Below are 27,145 nucleotides of genomic sequence, written 5' to 3'. Positions count from 1 at the left end.
TTCATAACGCTCTGGATCTTAGAGGTTACAACCCTTGTGGTTATTGCCACAGTGGGTTCTTTGTTTGCAGTCAGCAAATAGTGTAATAATCGCTTTCAACAATGCACTGTTTTACCATAACTTGAAATGTGATTATGTCCATTTGTCATTATTATTTAGGACTATGCAGTAATAAAGGCAGTCGACAATTTATCAGGTTACACTCATGTTGAAAATAAAATCACATTTGTCTTTTTTCTGTATGCTCCTTGCATACAACCTCCCCCTTACACAGTTACAAATACTGATGTGTTGGGCGCACCACCAATCCAAGACTACCACCATTAATTGAGTAGTCCAGTATATTGGTCAAACTAATGGTTCTAGTACAATAGATCAAACATGTATTAAGTCTGTGCGGATCCATACCTCCTCTTTTTATTTTATACATGTATCTATTTTATCCAGTCTTTACCTATTTTTATAATAGCCACTTTATATAAGCTTTTTATACCCTCTGATCCTGAAGTAATACAAGCTATTTTATTTCCTTTGAGGTTATGAACAAATTGGTATTGAGATCCAGCCATAGAGCCAATCAAAATTTGCAAAGGACGGACACATGGAAGCCATGGGAGAGACACTTCCAGTGGCGGGTGACAACTTCCAGTTGAAGAGACCCCGGCCTGACCGCAAACGGGGAGCGTAAACTTCTGTCTGTACATAGGGGGACACTTATTTGATTGCATTTTAATGGTGAATTGACTATTATATTAATGTATAATTGTGAATGATTGAAAACGGGCACTTCCGGACAGGTGACTGGAACCGGAACTGATGCATCAAGTTCACAGTATAAAACCCCACACATGGGGAAGAGTCTTCTGCAGCCCTGAGGAAAAAACTTTGACATTTTGAAACATGTTGGCCCAGTAGAGACTTTATTGTGAGGAAGTTTTAAGGTGAACATCTGGTGTCCCTTTATTGGTGAAGCAGTCAGTTATCAGGATTGCCTGGCTGCTATTCTCGATACGAGCACTTAGCACTTGTAGGACCTTCTCCTCTTTTTTTATTTTTATAATGGATCCCATGTTATTTGTATGAATAAATGCCCTTTTTTTAGGTGTTTTTTTCTCATTTGATACAAAGAGAAAGAAACCTTGACGTGCACCATTGAGCACCTGATGACGGTAACGGTATGACATTATTGCTTCAGAATTCAGATACCTTGATATGCTTCATTAACCATATGTAGAAGTGAGTGGGGTACACTTTCCTGCCTTCAGGCCTTCTTGCCTGAATCTCATGTGACCTGTCTGTCTCCTCCCCCTCTAGATTGTAAGCTTCTTGGAGCAGGACCCTCTTCCCTCCTGTTTTTACAGCCATCTTCCTTTATGAGCATATAAATTAATTTTATGTTCCAGGCTCTTGCTGCCTGCTTCAGACCATATATCCTCTTCTGGAGCTTGCACACTAGGTCTGGTTCTTTGACACCTGGTGGCTGTTCCATGTAAATATTCTCTTTTAAAACGCTGTTTTTACATCGAAGTGTCTTACTTGCATTTCTTTTGCAGATGCTACTGTAAGCAATGTCCTGATGGGGTGCTTTACTACTGGAGCAAATGTCTCATCATAGTCCTTTCCATATTTTTGGGAATATCCTTTGCTACTAGTTTGGCCTTGTATCGCTCCACTTTTCACTCTATGTTGTATTTGACTGTGAATGTCCATTTGCTGCCTATGGTTTTTCTTTCTGCTGGCGGTTCTGTTAGTGTCCATGTCTGATTGTTGTGCATTGATTTAATTTCTTCTTTTGCTACTTCTATCCATTTTTCAGCTTCCATTGTTAAGTTAGATACTTCTTCCCATGATGTGGTTCACATATACTAATGGTGCTAGCTTTATAAGAGAGATGCACTGGTGCTTTGCCTTTGTTCTCTCTGGTCGTTCCCATTTACTTCACCTGTTGCGCACTCTTCCATACCTTTAGTAGTTGGTTTGAGACGTACTTCAACCTCTGTTGTGATGGTGTCACTTGAGTCAGCGTTGTCTTCTTTATCCAGTTCTGATGAAATCATTACTTCATTTCTTAATTCTTTCACAACGTTCACGCAATTGCTTATGGTTATCTTCTTTGTCTTTGGGTTCAGAATTTTGGAACTTTCACTGTATCTAACGAGGATTCCTTCTACTGTGCGATTCTGCCATTTACTGAGTTTTTCTGCTGGAATGTACATAAATGCTTTACATCAAAATACTCTTATGTGTTACACATTTGGTTTCCTGCCATACCGCAACTCATATGTGTTTTCTCCACTGTTCTTGAGAATAATCTGTTTTGTAAGTATGTGGCTTTCATTACAGCTTCACCCCAGTATTTGTCAGGTAGTCCTGAATCTGTTAACATGCACCTGATCATTTCTGTCAGAGTCCTATTCTTTCTTTCAGCTACCCCATTCTATTCCAGTGTATAGGGTACTGTCTTATGGTTCTCTATACCAAGTCGTCTCAAGAAGTTTTCTATTCTGAGACCTGTGAATTCACTGGCATTGTTATACGAAACACTAGTGGATTTCTTTGAAATTATTTCTAGCCATTGTTATGTAATCATTTATCTTGTCCAGTACTTCACCTTTGCTTTTGATCAGATAAGTAACTGTATATCTTGAGTAGTCATCAGTGAAAGTCACTATATATCTGTTACCGTTTGGTGTATATACTTGCATTGGGCCACACACATCACTGTGTATGAGGTCTCGGGCTCTTTGGAACTGTCATTCTTGTGGCGTTGGCTTTGATACAGCATTCACACCTCATGGTTGTTGAACAGTCTGATACTGTGAAGTCCTTTGTTAGGCCTCTCTTTTGAAGTTCCTTAATGCGGTCTGGATGCCTGTGTCCTAGTCTTTTGTGCCTTATGTGAATACAGTCAGTGTATTCGTGTGTGCTTAATCTCACCTGTTGTACTGCAGTAATCTCAACTGTTGTCTAGGCATCACAGGTGTTTTTCTGCTTTGGCTGTGGCTACTGTTTCTTTTCCATCAGTTAAACACTTTACAGATATTAATCCGCCTTCCAAACTGGGAACATATAATACGTCTTTAATTGGTATTGTTTTATCACTTCCATTAGCATTGGAGCATATGAGCATAACATGCCCTTTACCTTCTGCAGTGATATTGGTACCATCTGCAAGATAGATTGCTTCTCTATGACTTGCGTCAATCTCGGTGAAGAAATCTCTGTGAATTGTCATGTGACTTGTTGCTACTGAATCTATGTACCAACTTAAGTTTGTATGTGTTACTGTCGCTTTAAAGTTCCATTCCACTTATTTGTGCATACAGATGGGGCAGGCCTCTTCTTTGCTGGCGGATCGCCAGAACGTCACCAATGGCGATCCGCCAGCAGCCTGGCTCACCATCTGACTGAGACGCGCGTGCGTTTCACGCTCACGAGCGTCTCAATCTCCATCGGCGGGGCGACGGGAACCCTGTCCGTCTCCGCTTCAGGGAGACGGACAGGGTTAGGGGGGGTGCGGGCAGGCGACGGTGACCCGGGGGGAAGCGCTGGACGCGCCGTCGGAAGGGGACACGCGCGCCTCTCGTGCGCGCGCATCCCCTTCTCGCTATAGATATGGCGCTGGCGGGGGATGGCGGCTGGTGTCGCCATCACCATCCCCTGCAAAGATGGGACCTGCCTCATCTGTATGTCTGTGAGTGCAGCTTTCACTTTCTGCTTGGACCCATTTAAAAGTAGTTTCTGCTGTTCTCCTTTCTATATAGAGCACTCTCTTTTTAGATATCCTATATTCTTGCATCTATAACATGCTCTTGTTTCTTTGTTATGCACCTTGGTGTCTGTAACTTTGAGAGATTTTTCTGTGTCACTGTCCATACAATGATTTGTGATTTCTTTCCTGCACTGATATTCATCTATAAGCCTGTTTTTCACAAAGTCTAAGAATTCTGTTTAATGTCTTGTTTCCAAACCATTTATCAGTGCATTCTATGTATCTGGCAGACTGCACAGGAGTATAAAAACATTTTTTAATTATTTTAAAAAAACTGTTAAAAAAAATATTTAAGAATTTTTTAAATTAATTTAAATACACCGATAATAACTATAATAATAATAAAAATGTTTCCATATATTAAAAAATCCCTTGATCTTATTAATCCTATATGGTGTTTCATTCGTTTGATAATAATAGGAATCTCCTTTGCAATATAAGATAATATATATCAGTATAAATAATAAATATGAAATATATTTTAGTATGATATGCACTGTTTGTAAAAACGCAAGCACAAATGTTTTATTATGTATATGAAGGCAACACTAGTTCAATCAAATGGTTAACTCAATAGATACGATAGAAAAACATAGGGATTGGCTCAAGCCTGAGATGGACCAAAACGGATATAAATGAGTGTAAAGACAGGCTATCAGTCACTCCAATTGATAAAGCCGCCCGGTGTGCGGGGAAATGCGTCTGGTGGACCCACACGCTCCATCCAACAAGCAGACATCCAGGGGGAGCCTACATCAGTGCATGCCGCACAATCCCCCAGCATGGACGACACACACACAGTGAACTGTGTCCGCAGTGGCAGGCACTGACATTCGGCATATACAACCAGGGCAAAGGGAGCCTCTGCCTCTCTGTTCATTGATTGAGGACTGCGCCTCTGGCTGCCCGACGGAGCTATACCGGGCTTACCCCTACTACATCTGCCCAGCAAGGAGACGCTGTGTTGGTGGAGGAGACTGTGTGGGAACCGCTCACGGAAACACGGCTCACAAAACTAAAGTGTGGTTGCCACCTATCCAAACGAAATTGGCTTATTTGCTACACCTTGGACACTAAGCCGCCCATAAACAAAAAGGGGGGCATTTATCCACACAAATGTAAGTGAGCCAAAATTTAACTTTATTCTGTATGAGCCATACACTTGTTTAAGGAGCCCCGGGACTCTAATCCACAGATGTGGATAACCCACACTGGGGGACTGAAAACCTGAATTGGACCATCAGGTCCACATAACAATCTTAGCGTCCTGCCTCCAATTTGATTATTTGTCTAGTTTAAATACTAGTGAATGCCTTCATTTTAGGTGTAATTTTACTAATTTTAATTACCGTATATACTCAAGTATAAGCCGACCCAAATATAAGCCGAGGCACCTAATTTTACAACAAAAAAACTGGGAAAACTCATTGACTCAAGTGGGACCCTCACTCGAGTATAAGCCGAGGGGGGGCTTTTTCAGCATACAAAATGGTCTGAAAAAGTAGGCGTATACTCGAGTATATATGGTATTAATTTTATTTTATTTATTATTATTATTATTATTATTTTTCTCACAGTGTGTATTTTTTGATATATGTGTAATAAATAATATTTACATTTTGATTGATTCATTATCTATACCCCGAGCGCCTAGTGGTAATTTTTCCTAATTTTCTGCACAGGAGTATGGCTACTATTTGGCTGAATTTCAGCTCTTCTTTGCTACCATTTCCAGCAATTTACTTAAATACTCTTGCATACAGTTGTCTGTCCTTTGCTAAGTCTCATTTGCAGAGCCGGCCCTAGGCATAGGCAAACTAGGCAAATGCCTAGGGCGTTTGGAATGCCTAGGGGCACTAGCAGCTTCTGCTTATTACAATGATATGCAGCATGCCTATATTCTGTGTGTGAGTGAGGCTGTATCTGCATATGATATAGTGTATTCATGGAAATCACTGTAACATAGCATTCCGTATGCAGGTACAGCCACAGTCGCACACAGAATATAGGCATGCCGCATATCATTTTAATCATCGGAAGCTCCGTGTGTGTCCTATCATGTAACAATGCAAATAAGATGAATTTTCAGCAAAAAACGCACCCAACGTTAGCAGAACTAGCCAGGAGCTGCATGGCCTATTGGGGCAAGATGTATGAGGAAACTAACGTCTGTATCCAAGCAAAGGCAGAGGTCACAGTGTTAGCAGCTGTGCGAGTGCTGTCTGCGGGTGGGTTAGTTGTGCAATAGTAAAAACAAAAGAAGGGGACAAATCTGTGGGTGTAGGATGGACTTGTAAGGGTCCTCTACAATCCACAGAGCCCGGCGCTTAATAAAAAAGAAAGGGGATTGGTTGAAAGTAGGTAGTAAAAATATCCTGAGCTCAGCTGCAGCAGGTGCAGGTGAGTCTGCTAGTGACTCACTGAAGAATTAGCAAAAGGAGTGGATTTATGCACTCGCGCTGCTGAGATCAGAGGTATGCCTCGTGAACCGTACTGAACAGAAGGACACCAGGGCACAATTTAATTAACACTGTTAATTTTTATATTTAAAATGATTTCATGTTAAAAAGGAGCTTATACACAAGCATATGCAAAACAATAAATAAATATAGACACAGAAAAATACATAGAAATACAAAATCACAGGCAGATACCGTATAATTTGATATATAATAAAGCACTTGAATGAATTTGTGTCAAATAGCCAATTCCTGAGCGGGTCACGTATTTGGTCGATATGATAAAGAATTTCAGGATTAGTGTTAGTATGAAGCTTTCAGCAGCCAAATTGTTAGTAGCAGGGTGGGTGAATGGGGGCAACGGTGGGGAGTACAAGCCAAAGCACTGTGTGTCAGGAGTAAACTGCAGGTAACCTGTTAGCGCTATCAAAACGCCAGAGTGGTAAAGTCAGGTAGTGTGGATTCTCCTTACAGTATGCTCACCCTCCTTGATGAATGGTTGTGGAGGGGCGTGGAGCACGATGTCACGATGGCTCAACCCAGTGCACAAGATGTGCTGGCGTCCGTACTTTGCTCCAGTGAGGGGCGGCAGGGGAAAACGCAGTGTAATCGGCTGATGCAGGCGGCTGTGAGAGCTGATGCGCTGAGTGTAGCTTCCGGAGTTAGCAGCGGCAGTCCGTGTAGTAAGCCGGCTCCGTATACATGACCTCGTGACCTCAGGAAAGGATTGGCTCTGGGGCTCTTCCGGTTATTGTGCAATAGTGTTCGGCATATGTGTAAGGGGCATTATGTGTGTCATGTATAAATGCATTAATAATGTGCAATATATGTGTAACAGGCATTATGTGTGTCATGTGTATAATGGCATTAATAATGTGCAACATATGTGTAATGGGCATTATGTGTGTCATGTGTATAAGGGCATTAATAATGTGCAACATATGTGTAAGGGGCATTATGTGTGTCATTATGTGTATGAAGGGCATTAAGAAAGGTTGGCATAATGTGTAAGGGGCACTATGTTTATAAGGACATTAATAATGTGCAACATATGTGTAATGGGCATTATGTGTGTCATGTGTATAAGGGCATTAATAATGTGCAACATATGTGTAAGGGGCATTATGTGTGTCATTATGTGTATGAAGGGCATTAATAAAGGTTGGCATAATGTGTAAGGGGCATTATGTTTATAAGGACATTAATACGGTGTGTCAAGTGTAAGTGACAGCAGCAGCTGCAGCTCTTCTCCTCTGCCCAGCACACACTGCTTTGTGCTGGGTTGCAGTGTGGCCATGGAGGTGCTTACAATACAATATTTTCTCAGGATTTTTTTTCTAAGGGTACACTGTGAATAATGTGAGGAGTAATGTATTTAAGGTAAAGTGGTACTACTGAGTGATGTAACGTGAATAAGGGACACCATCCCATGATATAATATGAATAAAGTTGCACTATTGTGTGGCATAATGTGAATTGGGGGTACTATTGTGTGGCCATGGCCCTTCCCAGCAAGAACACACCTCTGTTTGGGCTCCGCACTGAATGTGTGCACTGTTTCTATTTTAAATATTGTGGGTAGGAGCACCAAAATGATGACTGCTATGATGAGGGTTGATGGTGCTGGGAAAGGGTAGCAGGGTCAGAGGTGGAACTAGTGGCGGTGCTAGGGGGCACCAGCCAAAATCTTGCTTAGGGTGTCATTTAGGCTAGGGCTGGCTCTGCTTATTTGGTACAATTTTCTTAGCATGAATACTTTGTTGTTTAAACTGCTTCTTTAATGTAGCTTCTGCAATGTATCCCACATGCCCTTAGCAGTGTTTTCTTGATTTATATGGAGTAATTGATCATTCTCCACTAATAAGCCTATAGCTGCACGTGCTTGTCTGTTCTTCTTATACCATTCCTGGTTATTATCATTTGGTCTGTCTGTAGTTATAACTTACCACAAATCATCTTTATTCAGCAGCATTTCAACTTTAAATTTCCACAGTTGGTAGTTATCATTAGACAGCTTGGTTACTCCAAGTCTTAAGGTATACACGGTACAATTTAACAGGTGTGATGCAATGCCCGCTCCCATGCACATCACATCGCACAGCACAAAACATATGTGCTGCACATACGTTTTGTACTAGATTGTATCTCATTGCATTGCAAAACATATGAGATGCGATCTAGTCCAAATCATAGTTGCCTACCCTCCTGCATTCTGCAAGAGACTCCCTGAAATAGAAGCAATCTCCCTCATTTCTCCTAGCCCACATTACACTGTTACATTTTTGGGTAAAAAAGAAATGAGAGATAAATACATTTACATTAATTCATCAGCACCATTTCCCAGAACTTTACCAAGTATAGTGTCTCTTACTAACTGCTTTGGGGCTCATCTACATTTGGATATAAGTCATTTTACAAGATTCCTCTCAGATGTAGCAGTACACACCCACGCTTCTAGGTGCCACGTTCACAATCTCTTTTCACAATCTCTCCATATATGGAACTAGACACGCCCTTTGGGTGGAGCATGACACGCCCACTCAATGGGGCACTGTGCAAAAATCTATAATCTCCCTGAAACTAGTTTTCAAAAGTAGGCAAGTATGGTCCAAATTGTATACAATAATTGTACCGTCTAGAAATGGGTAAGTCCTTCACCATGGGTAGCGCTATAAATAGATATAACTTCCCTGTTTGTAGGCCCGTATCTGGATTCCGTCTTGTTGGAGATACTCAATTATGGAGATATGAAAAACAGAAAACAGAAAGAGAGCTCCGCCCTCGTATAATACTGGGCCTTATTTTGGTTCATTCTTTCTGACAAAATCCTTCTTAGATGGGCAAAACCATGTGCACTGCAGGTGGGGCAGGTGTTACTTGTGCAGAGAGAATTAGATTTGGGTGGGGTTTTACTTCAAAGTGAGATCTATATTGCAGTGTAAAAATAAAGCAGTCAGTATTTTCCCTGCACAGAAACAAAATAACTCACCGAAATCTAATTCTCTCTGCACATGTTACATCTGCCCCCCTGCAGTGCACATGGTTTTGTCCATCTAAGAAGGATTTTGTCAGAAAGAATGAACCAAAATAAGGCCCACTGTTATGTTCTGTACACGCTTTTATATAGTAAAATTGGATCAATCAACATTAAATAACATGAAATATATGCGGTCGGAGTTCCCCCTCTTTGAACCCTCACACTATCGGGTAAGTACTCAAGTGTATCACAATATCATCTGATATGCTCTCTTTAGATCTGTACAAGTACTCTAATACATACGGGGATTCCCACTTTCCAAGTACTCACTCTTTGATGGTGTAAACTCAGCGTGTCAAATATGGTCTTTTTCCTGTATACCAAGGCCAAGGAAAACTCCACAAGTAAAACGAAAAAGGGTCCTTTATTCACAATCAATAAGATTAAAAAGCAGGCTGTGTAACCCTTCCAGGGCTGACTAGCGTCTCAGGGGTCCAGATGGTATCGATCACGGGGCCCCGTATAAAGTCCCTCTGAGTGCTGTCAGGTTACCCAAAAAGAGTCCAGGCTGTTTGTTTGTTCAAGTCACTTCCAACGCGTTTCGATCTCAATTGGAGATCTTTTTCAAGGTGCCAGTGACTTCTACACGCTGGGTTTAAATAACCCTCCTATTACTAACATTCCCGACACCTGCGGGAGAAAGGCGTCCTCTGGACGTCCATAACTATTTCCTATTGGTCTCCTAATAATAGCAGTCATATACAGGTTCCCGGGCGTGGGGTCCGGAACTCCGGCTTCTCCCCCGGAAGTGACGCATCAGGATCATGATGCGATGCGCTTCCGGAAAAGACGTGACGGAGTTTCTGGTTTTCTATCTGGCTAGAATGTGTATGTATAATCTCCGACTCGCGTCGGAAGTGACGCGGTCATATGTTCTCAAGCTTTCGTGGTATTAGCCCCTTCGTCAGGACATAATCCTATATAATTGTGTCCTGACGAAGGGGCTAATACCCGAAAGCTTGACGATAAAGCACATCCTCTTTACCTGAAAGTTTGCCTCCTGAGTGCCGTTCTTTGGATTGTTTGTATGCTATTTATCTAAGGGCACCGGGGCCAGCTGTATTTATCTACTTGGAGTGCCGGCAGGCTTGGACTTGTATATGTATACTAGGTGATTCATCGCGCCCTACGGGCGCTCTTCACACCATCGTAAGGGGCTGCGCCCCCTTAATTTGTGAACATTTGCATATGAGAAAGATGGTTAGAATTGTATGAAAGATGCCTGTATTGCAACTTGAGTTATAGGTGAAATGTGTTAAATAGAGAGCATATGATGTGGAAGGGGGTGTGTATTGTATTGTTTTGTTTAATTAAAAAGCGGTTACAGAGTAAGATGTACATTGATAGTGTGGATGGTACAGTGACATTTGTGGGTGTGGGGGGGGCTGTGTGTGCATGTTGTTTAGGTGTGTGTGTGCAATAGTATAGTAGGGTGTTTCTGAGTCAGCGGCTCCCCACTGGCGGAGGTCACGACACAGGAAAACAGGAGGCTGGGTAGTGATAGGGGTGTGTGGGCATAAGGGGGACTAAAGAGGACTGTGGGAGATACTGTGCAGCTTCTGCCAGTGGGTGAGGGGCCAGCGTGGCAGTACAGGAGTACAGGATGGTGGCCCTTAGTCAGTGTCTCCTCCTACTGGGTGGGAGTTCGGGTGCATGAGAGCAGGAGGCTGGGCTATGAGGCATGATAGGGGCATGTGGGCAAAACAGCGTCAGCGACTCCCCAGTGGTGGAAGTTACGGTTCAGGAGAGCAGGAAGCTGGGTAGTGATAGGGGTGTGTGAGTATACAGGGGACTAAAGAGGGGCTTAGGGGTGCTGCCGTGGGTGGATGCCGTGAATTGCGGGAGGGGGGGGTCGCGGGGGGGATGTGGGTACCGCGAATTGTGGGAGGGGGGGCGCGGGGGGTTGCAGTGAATCGCGGGAGGGTGGGTCGCGGGGGCGGGGGGTTGCCGCAATGACAGGAGGATGGGTCAGGGGTGGGGAATCGCGGTAGGGGGGTCGTGGGGGGCACCGTGAACAGCGGGAGGGGGGGCCGGGGGGTTAGCGCGAATCGTGGGAGGGGGGGTCGCGGGGTGCCGCAATCGCAGGAGGGGGGGAGTCACCGGGGGTGCCGCGAATTGCGGGGGGCGTGCTGCAAATCGCGGGAGGGGGGTCGCGGGGGGTGCCGCGAATCGCCACAAGAAAAAATCAACACAGAAAGTTCAACACATGTAAATGTTGACATGTGTGGCACTTCATCGGTGTCCATGTCGACACATGAGAATGAATATGAAAACATTAAAAAAAGAAAAATAAATCTTCAAAAACTCATGTCAACCTTTTTCATTGTCGACCATAGCCGTGCCAGTGTTTTGCATGTGCCATTTAATCCTGGGGTTGCCGTGAATCGCGCGCGGGGGTGGGGGGGGAGGGAGGAGGTGAGGGGTGTCCGCGAATCACGGGAGGAGGGGTCGTGGTTGGATGCCGTGAATTGCGGGAGGGGGGGTCGCGGGGGGGGTGTGGGTGCCGCGAATTGTGGGAGGGGGGGCGCGGGGGGTTGCAGTGAATCGCGGGAGGGTGGGTCGCGGGGGGCGGGGGGTTGCCGCAATGACAGGAGGGGGGGTCAGGGGTGGGGAATCACGGTAGGGGGGGTCGTGGGGGGAACCGTGAACCGCGGGAGGGGGGGCCCGGGGGGGTTGGCGCGAATCGTGGGAGGGGGGGTCGCAGGGTGGCGCGAATCGCAGGAGGGGGGGTGTCACGGGGTGGGGCCGCGAATCGCGGGAGTCACCGAGGGTGCCGCGAATTGCGGGAGTTGTGCTGCAAATCGCGGGAGGGGGGTCGCGGGGGGTGCCGTGAATTGCCACAAGAAAAAATCAACACAGAAAGGTCAACACATGTAAATGGTAACATAAGTGTCGCACTTCATTGGTGTCCATGTCGACACATGAGAATGAATATGAAAACATTGAAAAAGTGAAAAAAAAATCTTGTCAACCTTTTTCATTGTTGACCATAGCCATGTCAGTGTTTTGCATGTGCCATTTAATTGTGGGGATACCGTGAATGGGGGGGGGGGGGAGGGAGGGAGGTGCATACCTCCCAACATGACCCTCTCCAGAAGGGACACATTGCTCTGTTTCTGGACTTTCTTCTTAATTTATGGATTACCATCACCTGTGCTTAAACACCTTTCTTATCATTTACCCTGTTTAAAACAGGTGATGACAATCATAAATTAAGATGGAAGTCCACAACCCAGCGTTACAGCTCCAGACACACTTTGAGTGACAGATGTAGCCAAATATATATGTATATATATATATATATATATATATATATAGTAGTAGTAGACCCAGGATATGTAAGAGAACAGATCGCGGTACTTGGGGCTAATGTACAGAATCAACCACTAGCCATGCTTGTTTGTTGGCATTTCAGCATTTTTAATGGCTTTTTTAGTAAGCTGTTTTGAAAAAAGCCATTAAAAAGGCGGAGACACCAACAAACAAGCATGGCTAGTGGTTGATTCTTTACATTAGCCCAGAGTGCCGCGATCGGTTCTGTTTCATATATATATATATATATATATATATATATATATATATATATATATATATATATATATATATACATAATTTGAAATCAGGGCACTCACCAAGCAGCAATATTTCAAGTGCTTTTTTATTCCATCAAATTCATTTGTTGTAAGCCGACGTTTCGGACCTGTTACAGGCCCTTAATCATGGCGTCCTGTGTCCCACATAGAAGGCAACTGATCTACAAGCCACAAACAACACACCTATATAGGGCAGTAATTAAGCCAATACAATCCACCTGTATAGACAGGGAATACCCAATTACATGTACCTCACATCAGCACATAACGGGTTAACTCCAATCCCACAGGACATGACACCAGTACTATAGATAGAGGGTCTAAATCACAAGAATATCGCTATGAAAAAAACGGTATAAAAGTATTAAATAACATACCCAGCGCCTAGTAATCTGATCACGAAGTGACCACTCACTTCCGGGTGGGCGGTGACAATCAACCTGTCATCAATGACACCATCAGTCATTACACCAATAGCGCCATCGATCCCCTCAACAGTGGGCCGTCATACTCCCCTCATAGGTCAGTGAGTTACACACTATGGTGCGCCCTTCTCCAAGATGGCGCCTCAGCATTCAGCTTCTCATTGCGCATGTATCATCGGTGGCGCATCTCATTGGATTCATTTAGTGATGCGCATCACGCATGCGCGGCATCACGTTCCACATAGTTTCTCCAGAAAGTGGCGCGCCACTGGTTTATCACTGGATTTAGTCAGTAACGCCGCTCTAATGCTCGAGCAGTGATTGGCCATACGCTCCTTGAATGAGCTAACCGTCTTCCCCACGTATGTCAACCCACATGGGCATTTCAAAAGATATATTACATGGTCAGACGAACATGTGAGCCTGTATCTGATCTTAATTTTGCGACCACTTTGTGGATGGTAGAAGAATTCTCCCGTGTTCATTGATTGACATGTGGTGCAACCGACGCATCGGTAACATCCCAAACGTGTTGTTCTCAGCCATTGGCTGCCAGTTGATTCCTTGAAATTCAACGTAGGTCTCATTAGCAGGTCACGAAGATTCCTACCTCGTCTGTAGGCAATCATGGGCTGTTTATTATTCAGTTTTAGCTTTGGGTCAGATGACACTATATCCTAATGTCTTTTGATGTTACTCCTGAATCTTGGTGCCCCTGTATCATGAGTTGTTGTCACAATCATGCGATCCAACTTCTTTTTATCTTTCGCGGTCTTCTCTCTATGATGGATCTCTTTAGCACGTTTCAAGCTGCTATTTATAATTTGTGGTGAGTACCCCCTTTCTTCGAACTTTATCCACATCTCATCAACTTGGGCTTGCGTATTCTCTATATCAGAATTGGTTCTGAACACCCTCAAGAACTGAGATATTGGCAGTCCATTCTTCAAATTAGTAGGATGTTAGCTCGTATAGTGTAAAAGAGAATTACGATCAGATGGTTTCTTGTATAACTTTGTGCCAATCATGTCACCATCTCTGTAGACTGTTACGTCCAGAAAGTCAATGGCCGTGGCACTTGCAGTGTGGGTAAATTGAATGGGGGAAGACAGTTCATTCAGGTTGTGAACCATTTCCTCAAAGGTATCCATGGTACCTCGCCACATCAAAAAGACATCGTCGATGAATCGATAATATTGCATGATGTTACAACCATATGGGTTCAGGATATTTTTTTCTTCATATTCCGCCATATAGATATTGGCATATACGGGGGCCAAATTCGAGCCCATGGCCGTCCCTCTGCGTTGGACATAATAATTAGCACCATATAAGAAATGGTTGTTAGTCAAAACCTCTTCAATTAAGGTACAAATAAATTCAATAGGTGGTGTGTTATGATTGGCTTTTATCATTCGATTTCTTACTGCCTCAATCCCCTCTACATGCGGTATTACCGTGTAGAGGGATGAGACATCCATGGTCGCTAAAATTATCTCTGACCCTGTGAATTCAATGTTCCTTATTTTCATAAGGAAATCAGGGGTGTCACGGATATAGCTAGGAATAGCTTTGACAATAGGCTGAAGGATCTGGTCCACAAACTGAGCCATAGGTTGCATGACAGACCCCCTGGCAGAGATGATAGGTCTGCCAGGGGGTTTGTCCAACCTCTTGTGGACTTTTGGCAAAGAATATAAGATCGGACAAACGGGAGCATCAACCTTAAGATAATTGGCCACCATATCATCAATCCAGCCAGCAACAATGGCCTGTTCGATCAGGAGATCAATTTTGTTTTTGATTTGGTACATCGGGTTTTTACTAACCCTCTCATATACTGTCGTATCGCTTAACTGATCACAGATATCTGAATGATAGTCAGTATAATTCATCACAACAACCGCTCCCCCCTTATCAGCGGGGCGTACAACTATTTCTCTGTTGTTTTTCAATGTACAAATAGCCTCACGCTGAATCGGGGTAAGATTGTCATGCATGTTGGTATCTACACATTCATTCAGATCTATGTCAATCATGCGGAGGAAGGCCTTGATATTGGGGTTGTTAGTGGGGGGGTCATAGGTACTAGGTCTTTTTAGTACCTGATTTAATGTAGCACCAGTGACCTCTTCAGTATCATTAAAGTGGTCTCTGAGTCTTAGTTTTCTGCCCAGTCTGTAATGATCAATGACTGTGTCAAACTTGGGTCGTGAGAATATGGGCACAAAGCACAATCCCATACTTAGCAGATTTTCTTCCCCCACAGTCAGAGTGTGATTAGAGATATTAATGACTGGATTTACCTCTGTTGACCTCTTCCCCTTCTTTTTGTAGCCGCCCCGCCGCGTTGGCGTCCTTGGGCGTTTCCCCTTTGGTGGTCCCTGGATGGACCACTCCGCTCCCCTAAAAAATGTTGCCTATTACCACTAGGTGGGAGGCTCTCAGACCCATCATTGTCTGTAGATGACTGTGAGGAGCAGGTGTCCACAGTGTATATTGGTCTACGTCTGTAGTTCCTTCGGGGCCTATTCTGATTATCTCCCAAAAGCCATCTATACACTGTGTGTTGTTTATAATCCAAATTTACGGTCTCAAGTTTCCTCCTCTTAAAGCTCACTAGTTCATTTTTATATTTCTCAACAGCGTTGTTTAATTTATCCAACCATTTTTCTGTTTTGTCCTCAATGAGGATGGAGTGGGCAACTTTTTTAGCTTCATTCCGCTCAATTCTGACTTTTGTTAATTCTGTGCCTACTTCCTCCACCACCAAAAAAACCAGATCCAAGGAGCATTTATTCAATACCCCGCACCATTTCGAACAGAAGGTCGGATTAGTACGACCTATGGTGGGGGTATTGGATATCCTAAATCCCCTTGGAATCTTCTTGTTCCGATAATAATCGGACAAGAATTGTCCGTGCAGGACCAAATCAGTCTCCTTTTTAGTTAGACGCAACAGTTTATGATACTGATCAATTGGTGTCTCTGCCGGAATATATATATATCCATCTACAAAAATAGAGGGGGCGCCTGATAGTGTAATATCGTTTTTAATCAAAAATGTGTGCAAACAATATAAAAGCAATTTTGCAGAAAGTAGTGCCCGTACCAAGGTCTCCCTCTGGTGTGGGCTGGCTACCACAAGATTTCACAATAAACCACTGGCAAGACAGCTCGCAATGATGGACTCGCGGGACCCTCAAGATCTCCATAGGCTCTCCTGGCTGGCTGCGACTTTGCGCTCGGCACACACACCCGGCAAGCAGCTCGGAACACCAGCAGCGTCTCCAGCAGCAGAGTAGCGTCACACAAGCCACGCCCCTACGCATTTCGTCACAGGACTTCGTCAGTGGGGTCAAATATATGTATATATATATATATATATATATATATATATATATATATATATATATATATAGGAATTGTAGTGGCTCTGCACTCACTAAGTTAACTGATATAAATAAATAGTGGAGATTTGGTTCATGGATTGATCAATGTATTTAAGCCTGCAGCCCCCTTCACGGGACCCCACTTTTCTGCAGGTCCTAACACTATAGCTCAAAATGGTAACAATACACATAGCTATCACATTAATGTTTGATTCCAGGCATGCTATCTGGTCTAAAGCTCACAGCAGATTATGCTTTTAAAGGTGAGCAGTTACCAACACACCTGTCACTAATCATCTAGTGAAATGGTTAACATAAGCTATGCAATATAGGTTACAACAGGGTGCATGAGAGAATGTGACCACAATAAGACTAATTAAAAAATTAATTCATCTGATAAACAATATGCACTAAACATCTGCACTCACCTTTCCTAGTTTTGGGGTGCCCTATGGCTTGTGACCACATTGTTTAAACGGGAATTGTAGGGGCTCTGCACTCACTAAGTTAACTGATATAAATAAATAGTGGAGATTTGGTTCATGGATTGATCAATGCATTTAAGCCTGCAGCCCCCTTCACGGGACCCCACTTTTCTGCAGGTCCTAACACTATAGCTCAAAATGGTAACAATACACATAGCTATCACATTGATGTTTGATTCCAGGCATGCTATCTGGTCTAAAGCTCACAGCAGACTATGCTTTTAAAGGTGAGCAGTTACCAACACACCTGTCACTAATCATCTAGGGAAATGGTTAACATAAGCTATGCAATATAGGTTAAAACAGGGTGCATGAGAGAATGTGACCACAATAAGACTAATTAAAAAATGAATTAATCTGATAAACAATCTGATAAGGGGCTCTGCACTCACTAAGTTAACTGATATAAATAAATAGTGGAGATTGGTTCATGGATTGATCAATGCATTTAAGCCTGCAGCTATAGTGTTAGGACCTGCAGCAAAGTGGGGTCCCATGAAGGGGGCTGCAGGCTTAAATGCATTGATCAATACATGAACCAAATCTCCACTATTTATTTATATCAGTTAACTTAGTGAGAGCCCCTACAATTCCTGTTTAAACAATGTGGTCACAAACCATAGAGCACCCCAAAACTAGGAAAGGTGAGTGCAGATGTTTAGTGTATATTGTTTATCAAATTAATTATTTAATTAGTCTTATTGTGGTCACATTATCTCATGCACCCTGGTTTAACCTATATTGCATAGCTTATGTTAACCATTTCCCTAGATGTGTTGGTAACTGCTCACCTTTAAAAGCACAGTCTGCTGTGAGCTTTAGACCAGATAGCATGCCTGAAATCAAACATCAATGTGATAGCTATGTGTATTGTTACCATTTTGAGCTATAGTGTTAGGACCTGCAGAAAAGTGGGGTCCCGTGAAGGGGGCTGCAGGCTTAAATGCATTGATCAATCCATAAACCAAATATCCACTATTTATTTATATCAGTTAACTTAATGAGTGCAGAGCCCTCACAATTCCTGTTTAAACAATGTGGTCACAAGCCATAGGGCACCCCAAAACTAGGAAAGGTGAGTGCCGATGTTTAGTGTATATTGTTTATCAGATTAATTAATTGCTCAAAAAAGGCTTGCCTTTCTCGCAGATGTTGCGAGTTCATAGAATCAACAGTGACCCAGATAAATTAGAACAAGCCCTTGACTTGATGTGTATGAAATTTCAGGAGCGGGGCTATTACCTTTCCGATTTGGAAATTTCCAAAAGAAAACTATTAACATTACCCAGACCCAACTTTGCAGAAATGCCCAAAGAAAATAAGAACAAAGATAAATTAATTTGGGTCAATAGATTCATTCAAAAAAGCTCCGAAGTTAATCGAACGGTCAGGAAGCACTGGCCTATCGTTTGTACAGATGATGCTCTCCCTGCTCTACACAAAAAAACTGTCATGTGTGCGTATTCCAGGGGACGCAACCTGCGCGATCTGTTAGTGAAAAATGATGTTAATTTCCCATTACCATCCACTACATTTTTGCGTACCCCGAAATTGGGCTGCTACAGGTGCTGCGGCTGCACCACCTGTAGTTTTATGACAGCCGGTGATTCTTTTCACCATCCCTACTCCGGGAAAAAGTTCGGTACTTCTGTAGTTTCACGGCGCCAGTATGTCATGTTTGCTTTATTACATAGCCATTTAAGCAAAGATAAATACGGCCATTTATTTAGTCATTAAGCCATTTGTGACTAGACATGTTATTATGTATCTGCAGCTTTCTCTATTTCCAGGCTTTTTAAAAAAAATAAAAAAATTTGGTGTTTCGGTATTATTGTGTATATGTTACCACGGTTACTTCCTTGTGTCTTATTGGTTATTTATGTTTTGATGGACAGTTTACTTCGCGTCTCCTGCGACGCTCTAACGTGATGATGTCTTATTTGGACGCCCGGAGGGAGCTGGCGGGAGACGTGAACTGATCTCACAAGTATTTATGTCAGTGTATTTTGTATCTCTGTATCTCTTTGCACCTTGATAAAAAGGCCGGACGGCCTTGAAACGTCGGCTCTACAACTGCCTCTGGTGTTGTTATTTCTACGAGTGCCACCGTCAAGAGAATATAAACAGGTGTGAGCCATACACACCTTCACGGAAGGCACAGTCTTTTTTCCTACTTCCAATATTACCAGCCTTATCACACAGAGTGCCTCCTTGAGGAAATATATATATATATATATATATATATATATATATAAATATATAATGCATAAATTCCACGATACCCAGCCGTGTATTTTGCTTGGAAATAAGAGGCGGCACTCGTCTGACTTCAATTTAAGTAATTTGTATTAGTGAAAAAAAGTTAATACATTACAGATAAGCGTGATGACGTTTTAAGACCCTTGGTGGTCTTTTCATCAGGTCTCTGTGCAGTTACATAGTGCAATTTAACAAGCAGCAGTGTCTTACCTCCTCCACTGCTGCTTGTTAAATTGCACTATGTAACAGCACAGAGACCTGGTGAAAAGACCACCAAGGGTCTTGAAACATCGTCACGCTAATCTGTAATGTATTAACTTTTTTTCACTAATGCAAATGACTTAAATTGAAGTCCGACGAGTGCCGCCTCTTATTTCCAAGAAAAATACCCGGCTGGGTATCGTGGAATTTATGCATATTATCAAATTGGGAGGGCATCTTGCAGAACTTACTAAACCTGGAGTGCCAAACAAACATCCAAGTGTATATATATATATATATATATATATATATATATATATGTGTATATATATATATATCATAGGATTCCTGGAGCCTCTGGTGGGGTCCCCAAAGAAATAGGCGGCACTTGATCGGATTTATGGAAATCCGATTTTACTCACATCAAACACTCACATTTTTTACGATTTACAGTAGGTCATTTTAAAACTGCAAATTGGAAATTTTTTTGATTTTGATGTTTTCTATGTGATTTTTAAGACAGGCTAAAATGTGCTAATTTTAACACAATTCGCACATTATTACATGCACGATTTTCGGAAAATGTGCGAATACGTCTGTTGTTACCATTTTTAATACTGTATCTAAAATATCGCACCCTATTACATTTCACCCCATGACTTCATATTATCCAATGTATGTGATTCCTTGTTACAATTTGTACATTTTCTTGTTTAAATAATGTAGCTACATAATAAATACATGTTATATAATTTATCAGTTTCTCATATTTTAGATTTATTACTTGTATTATGGTATACTATTTTTTAGGATAACAGAGGCATAACCACTGAAAATAGCATGGAACTGCAGACTGATTTATCAACTAGGGGAACCTACGTCAGATTTGATGTTCCTGTGCCCAAAATAAAAAGTTGCTGGCCAAATTTCAAAGGTAAGACACATTACTGTTAGTATTAAAATGTAAACAATTTTAACTCTGACTATTTTACACAGCTTATGACATGGCGGCCTTCCTTAATGGTGAAGTTGTTCAGTTGTTTTCAAATTGGCTTCTAAGTACCACCAAGGATTCTTTAATACATTTCTGTCATAACTGGGCATAGCGGGGCATTCAAATGATAATTAAACACATAGGGATAGCAGTGTTTTTGGGACCTATGTCAACATAAATTAAAATACTGTAGAACTCTGATTATAAGATTAAAAAGTATATCACTGAAAAAATCATATGTGGACTATAATTTTACTATAAATTATTGTTTATTTTATAAATTGTAATCTGTGAGAATTATATATGTACAATTAATTTAATAATTTTGTAACTTTTTAAAATCTTGTTTATAGCACATGTATTGGTTTTTATATAGTGGCAATTTTGACTATTTTTTACTAAAACTAGCTGCAGTATATTCTTTACACATGTATTTCTTTGCAAATATTCAGGTTATCATTAGTGTAGAATGATTGTGGGAAATAAAAAATTACATCAGATGGTTGAGGGCTCCATCCTCCCATAAGGGATAATGGTCCCACAAGGAAGGGGTGTGGTCACACAATAGTAACTCCAATTAAATTACAACACACAGTAGTGCCCCTTGATTCATATATATACCCCACAGTAGTGCCCCTTATACATGTGTATAGGGGGTTATTCTAGTTCACTCTTTCTGACAAAATCCTTCTTAGATGGGCAAAACCATGTGCACTGCAGGTGGGGCAGATGTTACTTGTGCAGAGAGAATTCGATTTGGGTGGGGTTTTACTTCAAAGTGAGATATATATTGCAGTGTATAAATAAAGCAGCCAGTATTTTCCCTGCACAGAAACAAAATAACTCACCCAAATCTAATTCTCTCTTCACATTTTACATCTGCCACCCTGCAGTGCACATGGTTTTGTCCATCTAAGAAGGATTTTGTCAGAAAGAGTGAACTAGAATAAGGCCCATAATGTCCACAGTTGTGCTGCTTATGCACATTGCTTGTGCACATTGGACTCTGGTTTGACAGCTCACTGTCCAGCTCCCTTAGCAGCTCCATGCCCTGTGTGGCAGCTTCCTCACATCTGAGTCCCTCCAGCCCCCTATCACCCTGTCTTCAGCAAGCACATATCCTGCTCCACCTAGTGGCTCTTCTTCACTTCAGTGGTAGTTATAGCCGGACCATATACACTGTGGAAGTAGAAGAAGCCACTGGGACAGGTTTTTCTGTTGGAATTACTTTTCAGGGCTGTGGTAGAGGTGAAACTCAGTTCTCCCTACCATTAGAGGTGGTGGAACTAAGTTCCACCTCGTTCCCCTTCACTTTAACCCCTGCTTTCAGGACAGACTGCAAGCTTGTTGGCTTGTAAACTGTGAACATCACAGCTTGCTGAGCGTTTTAGACGCCGCCCGGCAGAATACCTGCCCACCCTCGCCCCTGAGTCAGCTCGGTACTATGAGAGGGGAGGTGTATGAGAACACATCTCAAGTATGCCTTCGCTAGCAGGAGACATCATTTGATGGTCACTCACCATCAAATGCTTTCTCCTGCCTTTGCAAATAATCTTGTGAACGCGCGACCCCTTCCGTCGGCTGGCGCACAGCAGTGATTGGCAATTCTATCCAGCGGGAGCTGCTCCATCTATAAATGAGGATTATTTAGGTGTGGTTTTTCTTCCTATTCCTGTTGCAATGATTTTTCATTTACAATTGCAATTATTTGCTACATTAATATGGAAAGAAACGGTACTCTTTACCTAGCACGGCGCCCACGATTTTGATTGTGGTCATCGCAGGTTAAAAAATCGCGGCCATCGCGGGCATTGAATGCACTAAAAATCAGGTGCGATGCGACCGGCGCGATGCCCGCGATTTCCCATAGGGAACAATGTTAAATGTCTCAATTGACCCGATTTTCCTGTTCAATGCCTCAATTGATCCGATTTTTCCATAGAAAACAATGTTTAATGGCCCACAGAGGCCAAATAGGCACCCTGAAGTGTGAAATGGCCCCCACAATTGTTAACGCCACCCCACGATCAACGTGAACCCGAAGCGTGGCGAGCGTAGCGAGCCCGCGAGGGGTGGCGGTACGCGTCCTACGACCTTTTCATACCCCCACTATCCACGTTGGCGTGGAGTTGAGAATAGAATAGTGTGGCAAGCTCAAGCAGCCACCGAGCCCGAAGCATGGCGAGGGGACGCGGATACCTTCACAGGTAAACGCGTCCCTTCGCGGGCTTCACAGGTATCCGCGTCCCCTCGCGGGGCTCGCTGCGCTCGCCACGCTTCGGGCTCAGTGGCTCGCTGCGCTCGCCACACTATTCTATTCTCGACTCCACGCCGACGTGGATAGTGGCGCTCGCCACGCTTCGGGTTCACGTTGATCGTGGGGTGGCGTTAACAATTGTGGGGGGCATTTCACACTTCAGGGTGCCTATTTGGCCTCTGTGGGCCATTTAACATTGTTTCCTATGGAAAAACCTGGTCAATTGAGGCATTGAACAGGAAAATCGGGTCAATTGAGACATTTAACATTGTTCCCTATGGGAAATTGCGGGCATCGCGTCGGTCGCATCGCACCCGATTTTTTAGTGCATTCAATGCCCGCGATGGGCGCCCTTCTAGGTAAAGAGTACCGAAGAAACTAACCCATGCAAAAAAACACCTACTGTGAATGCATTATTTGCATATGCCACAGCATGATTGCAGAAACATTGCTAACATTGTCATACTGTACATCAGATTGTCATGCAGTGCCTGAAAATATCTGTAGATTCCAGTGGCGGCTTGTACCTTTTGGTGGAGGAGGGCTGCCTCTGGCCGCAGCCACCGTGGGGGTACCGCAATGCTGGCAACCCCCCCTGTTGCCACTGCCACCTTTCCTCCTGGTCCCCACAGAGTTCTTTGCATCTGTGTTATGATGACAGGTGCTGGGACTGTGGCATGCTCAGTACAAACATCTGTACTGTGCATGTGGCCAGTTTCTATGGGCTGCTTCGGCAACATCCCATAGAAGGGAATAATGGTCCCAGTGCCTGTATAATAGAAATGAAAGGCTCCGGGACCGGATTAAGGGAGGACTCCCGGAGTACCAGGAGGAAACCCACACAAGCACGGGGAGAATATACAAACTCCGCACAGTCTGATCCATGGTGGGAATCAAACCCATGACCTCAGTGCTGTCCGGCAGTAATGCTAACCATCACACGTCCGTACTGTCCCCTTTACTGACCCCGAACCCCGATTTCCTGTCAATCATTTTGCAACTGAAATCTAGCTGCAATCATACTCGCGAATCAGATGCAGCGCATGTGCACCATGGCTCACATGTATGCACAGTGGGAGAACATCGATCAGTACAATAGCCACTTTGCATCTCACCCCAACAAAATAGCTGTGATGTCAGAATCAGCTTTATTGGCCAGGTATGCTTGCGCATACTAGGAATTTGGTTTGGATTGCTGTGCAACAGTTAGTACAGGTACAGTTAAACAGTGACAGTACAGATATACATAATACATACAGGTATAGGCTAGATGTACCCTGGGGTTTATAGATGCAGGGAACATATATTCGCTGAGCTGCACAGTGCCTAGGCAGCCATCAGCGGCACCAATGGTCGTTGCAGCAGCCAGGTGGGCAACAATACAAGCAGGTACAGTACAGTTATCACACAGGGAACAACTACCCCCTGAGCTGCATCAGTGTAATAAAGAGTGCAAGTCGTGGGGTGGAGGAGCGAGTCAGTGTGTTGGAACGCAGGCCGCATGGTGAGGGAGTGCATCAGTGTTATAGCGTACAGGCTGCAGGGTGAGGGAGTGCATCAGTGTGATATAGTGCAGGTTGCAGTGTGAGAGAGTGAGGGAATACATCAGTGTGATAGAGAGCGCAAGTCGTGGGGTGCAGGAGCGAGTCAGTGTGATAGAATGCAGGTCGCAGGGTGAGGGAGTGCATCAGTGTGATATAGCGCAGATCGCATGGTGAGCAAGTGCATTAGTGTGATAGAGAGCGCAAGCCGTGGGGTGAAGGAGCGAGTCAGTGTGATAAGGGTGAGCTGTTGCTGACCCGGGACCCTCAATTACTGTAACGCGTACACCTGCATGACTCACTGCGCCCGCCATGCTTCAGGCACGGTGCCTTACTACACTTGGCACACTATTATATTCTCCCTCTATGCCGACATGGAAGTTGACGTTAGAACAAGCCGGTTTAAAATAAAATCATGAAAAAGTCATGTCTACCTTTTAATGTGTCTGGCTTTTTCATGTCGACACTTTGACCCTGTCGACCTATTGCAAGTCGATCTACTGCATGTCGACCTTTTGACCGTGTCGACCTATTGCATTTTGCCTTTTAATACTGCTTTTTGGGGTAGACCTACTGAGTGTCTATCTAGACCCTGTAGACCAATCAACCGAAACCAATTCTGCCCTACCATCTCTCCTTACTGCTGCATCATGGACTCCTCAAATGGTATTTTTCCTTTCCCTGGAATTTCCCACTGCATATTACACATCTGTGATTTGCTTATCCTGCATCTCTTGGAACTTTCAAAGGCAGAATGAGCATCCCACTGATTTAGTTATACAGTGGGCAAGGGTATAGGTACCGCAAATGCAGGAGGGTAGTGGTCTATAAGTCAACAGTAATTAGATTGGCCGTCATTCAACCACTATTGGTCAAAAGGTCATGAAAAGATTAACATGTATTAGGTTGACATGGTCAAAAGGTCGCCACAATCATTAGGTCGATGTGAAAAGGTCTACATGAGCTTTTTATGTAGTTGTTTTTTGTTTTTTTTAAAAGGTTTTTCATACTTATCCACTATGTAGAGGGGAAATACATTAGTGTGCCTGAAGCTTGCCATGCAAGGGTACACGGAACACTTATACAGTGTCAATGTTGACTTATGTCGACATACACACCAAAGTAACATGAAAAACTCATGTCGTCCTTTTCCATTTCTCTCTGTTTCTTGTGTGGACCTTTTGATTATGTCGACCTAATGCCTGTGGACCTTTTTCATGTGTCAAACTTTTTCCTGTCGACCAATAGTGTATGGGTGCAGCTGCTATGAGCCGTGGCATAACTAGAAATTTTGCACCCCCTGCCAAAAAAAATTCTGGTGCCCCACCCCCACTCCCGTACATTTTAAATGATCATTTATTTACTTAAATGCTGATTGCCCAGGGGATTCATGCTCATTGCCAGGCAGGGGCATAACTAGACCTTTCTGGGCCCCATAGTAAAATCTAGAAAGGGCCCCCCTGCTATTGTCACTACAATTCAAAAGAGATGGAGAGGTATGAGCGGGAGTTACAGTGTCAGAGAGGGAGGGAGAAAGAAAGAGGGGCACAAGAGAGTTTTAGGGAGAGAGGGCGGGATGTACTAACGCTTACCGCAGCGCTGACATCCCCTTTACGCATCCGCAGTGTCTTCTCATGATGTATCAATAAAGTTTCGCATTGCTGTTAGTAAAAAAACTCCGCCGGCTTGTACTATCGCGGCGTTTCCGGCGCGGTAGTAACTGTCATTCATTTGTATGTAAGCTGACGCGCTGTGTAATGTATTAACATTCGCAGCGCTCAGCTATGCCTTGGAAATATTCGCCTAGTATTGCAGGCGATATACATATAAAAAACATTAACACAAGCATCAGCGGCAGGGACTTTTGGCCAGCGGGCATTAGAGGAACTTCACAAACACATCACCCATATATACACCGCCAGCATAGCGCTATATAGCGCTATGTATAGCATTCAGGTAATCATGTTATCATCATGCTAAATAGTGCTATGCTGGCTGTGTGTTTGGAAAGTTCCTATAATGTCTGCTGCCCCATGTCCAGTGCATAGAAAAAAAAAAAATCAACAGATCTGCGCATGAGAGGAAAAATACACTTTATTGCGCATGCGCAAAAAAAAAAAACCAACGAAAAGATTCCGACGGAGGTCTGCATTACCGCAGACCTAGGAACAGAGGGAAAAAATGATACATAATGCGGAAAACTCCGCAAAAAGCCCGCGAAAAGACCACGAAAAAAAGGACTCCACTTCACTGCAGAAATGCGAGTATTGATACATCCCGCCCAGAAAGAGGAGAGAGATAGAAAGTAAGGGTGTCAAGGGGAGATAGTGTGTACCAGGGAGAGAGAGGGAGACAGTGTCAGAGGGAGATCGAGAACATCTCAGCGAGAGGGTGCGAGCAGGAGAGGCGCTATCTGGCTACAGTACAGGACATACTTGCCTACTTTTTAAAACTAGTTTCAGGGAGATTTTAGCTGCTAAAGAATACCCTGTGCCACTGAGGGTGTGTCATGCTCTGTCCAGTGGGCGTGTCTAACTTCACCTATGGGTGTATCTATTGCCACTAAGCAGGGACAGATTTAGAGGGGGGCGATTAGGGCGGTCGCCCCCCCTAGGACATTCAGTCAGCCAGGACAAAGTAAACAGTCACTCTCTGAAGTTATGTCCTGGCTCTCCCTCCTTCCTTCCTCTCCCAGCGCCCAGCCAGGCAGCAGGTCACATTAGATGCCTC

The 27,145-nt window shown here is 43.5% G+C and overlaps 1 protein-coding gene across 6 annotated transcripts in view; it reads left to right on the top strand.

The window, feature by feature from the left end:
* SLC29A4 (solute carrier family 29 member 4) overlaps positions 1 to 27,145 on the top strand; it is a 243,524-nt gene that overhangs the window by 196,173 nt on the left and 20,206 nt on the right. For all 6 annotated transcript variants that reach the window (XM_083153582.1, XM_083153583.1, XM_083153580.1 and 3 more), the window contains one exon: positions 20,434 to 20,557. In XM_083153582.1, coding sequence (XP_083009708.1) covers positions 20,434 to 20,557 — 124 coding nt within the window. The remainder of the gene's footprint in view (positions 1 to 20,433; positions 20,558 to 27,145) is intronic.

The sequence above is a fragment of the Crinia signifera genome, chromosome 7, assembly GCF_055691185.1.
Source record: "Crinia signifera chromosome 7, ASM5569118v1, whole genome shotgun sequence".
Taxonomy (NCBI): Eukaryota; Metazoa; Chordata; class Amphibia; order Anura; family Myobatrachidae; genus Crinia; species Crinia signifera.
This window is presented reverse-complemented; position numbering and strand designations above follow the sequence as displayed.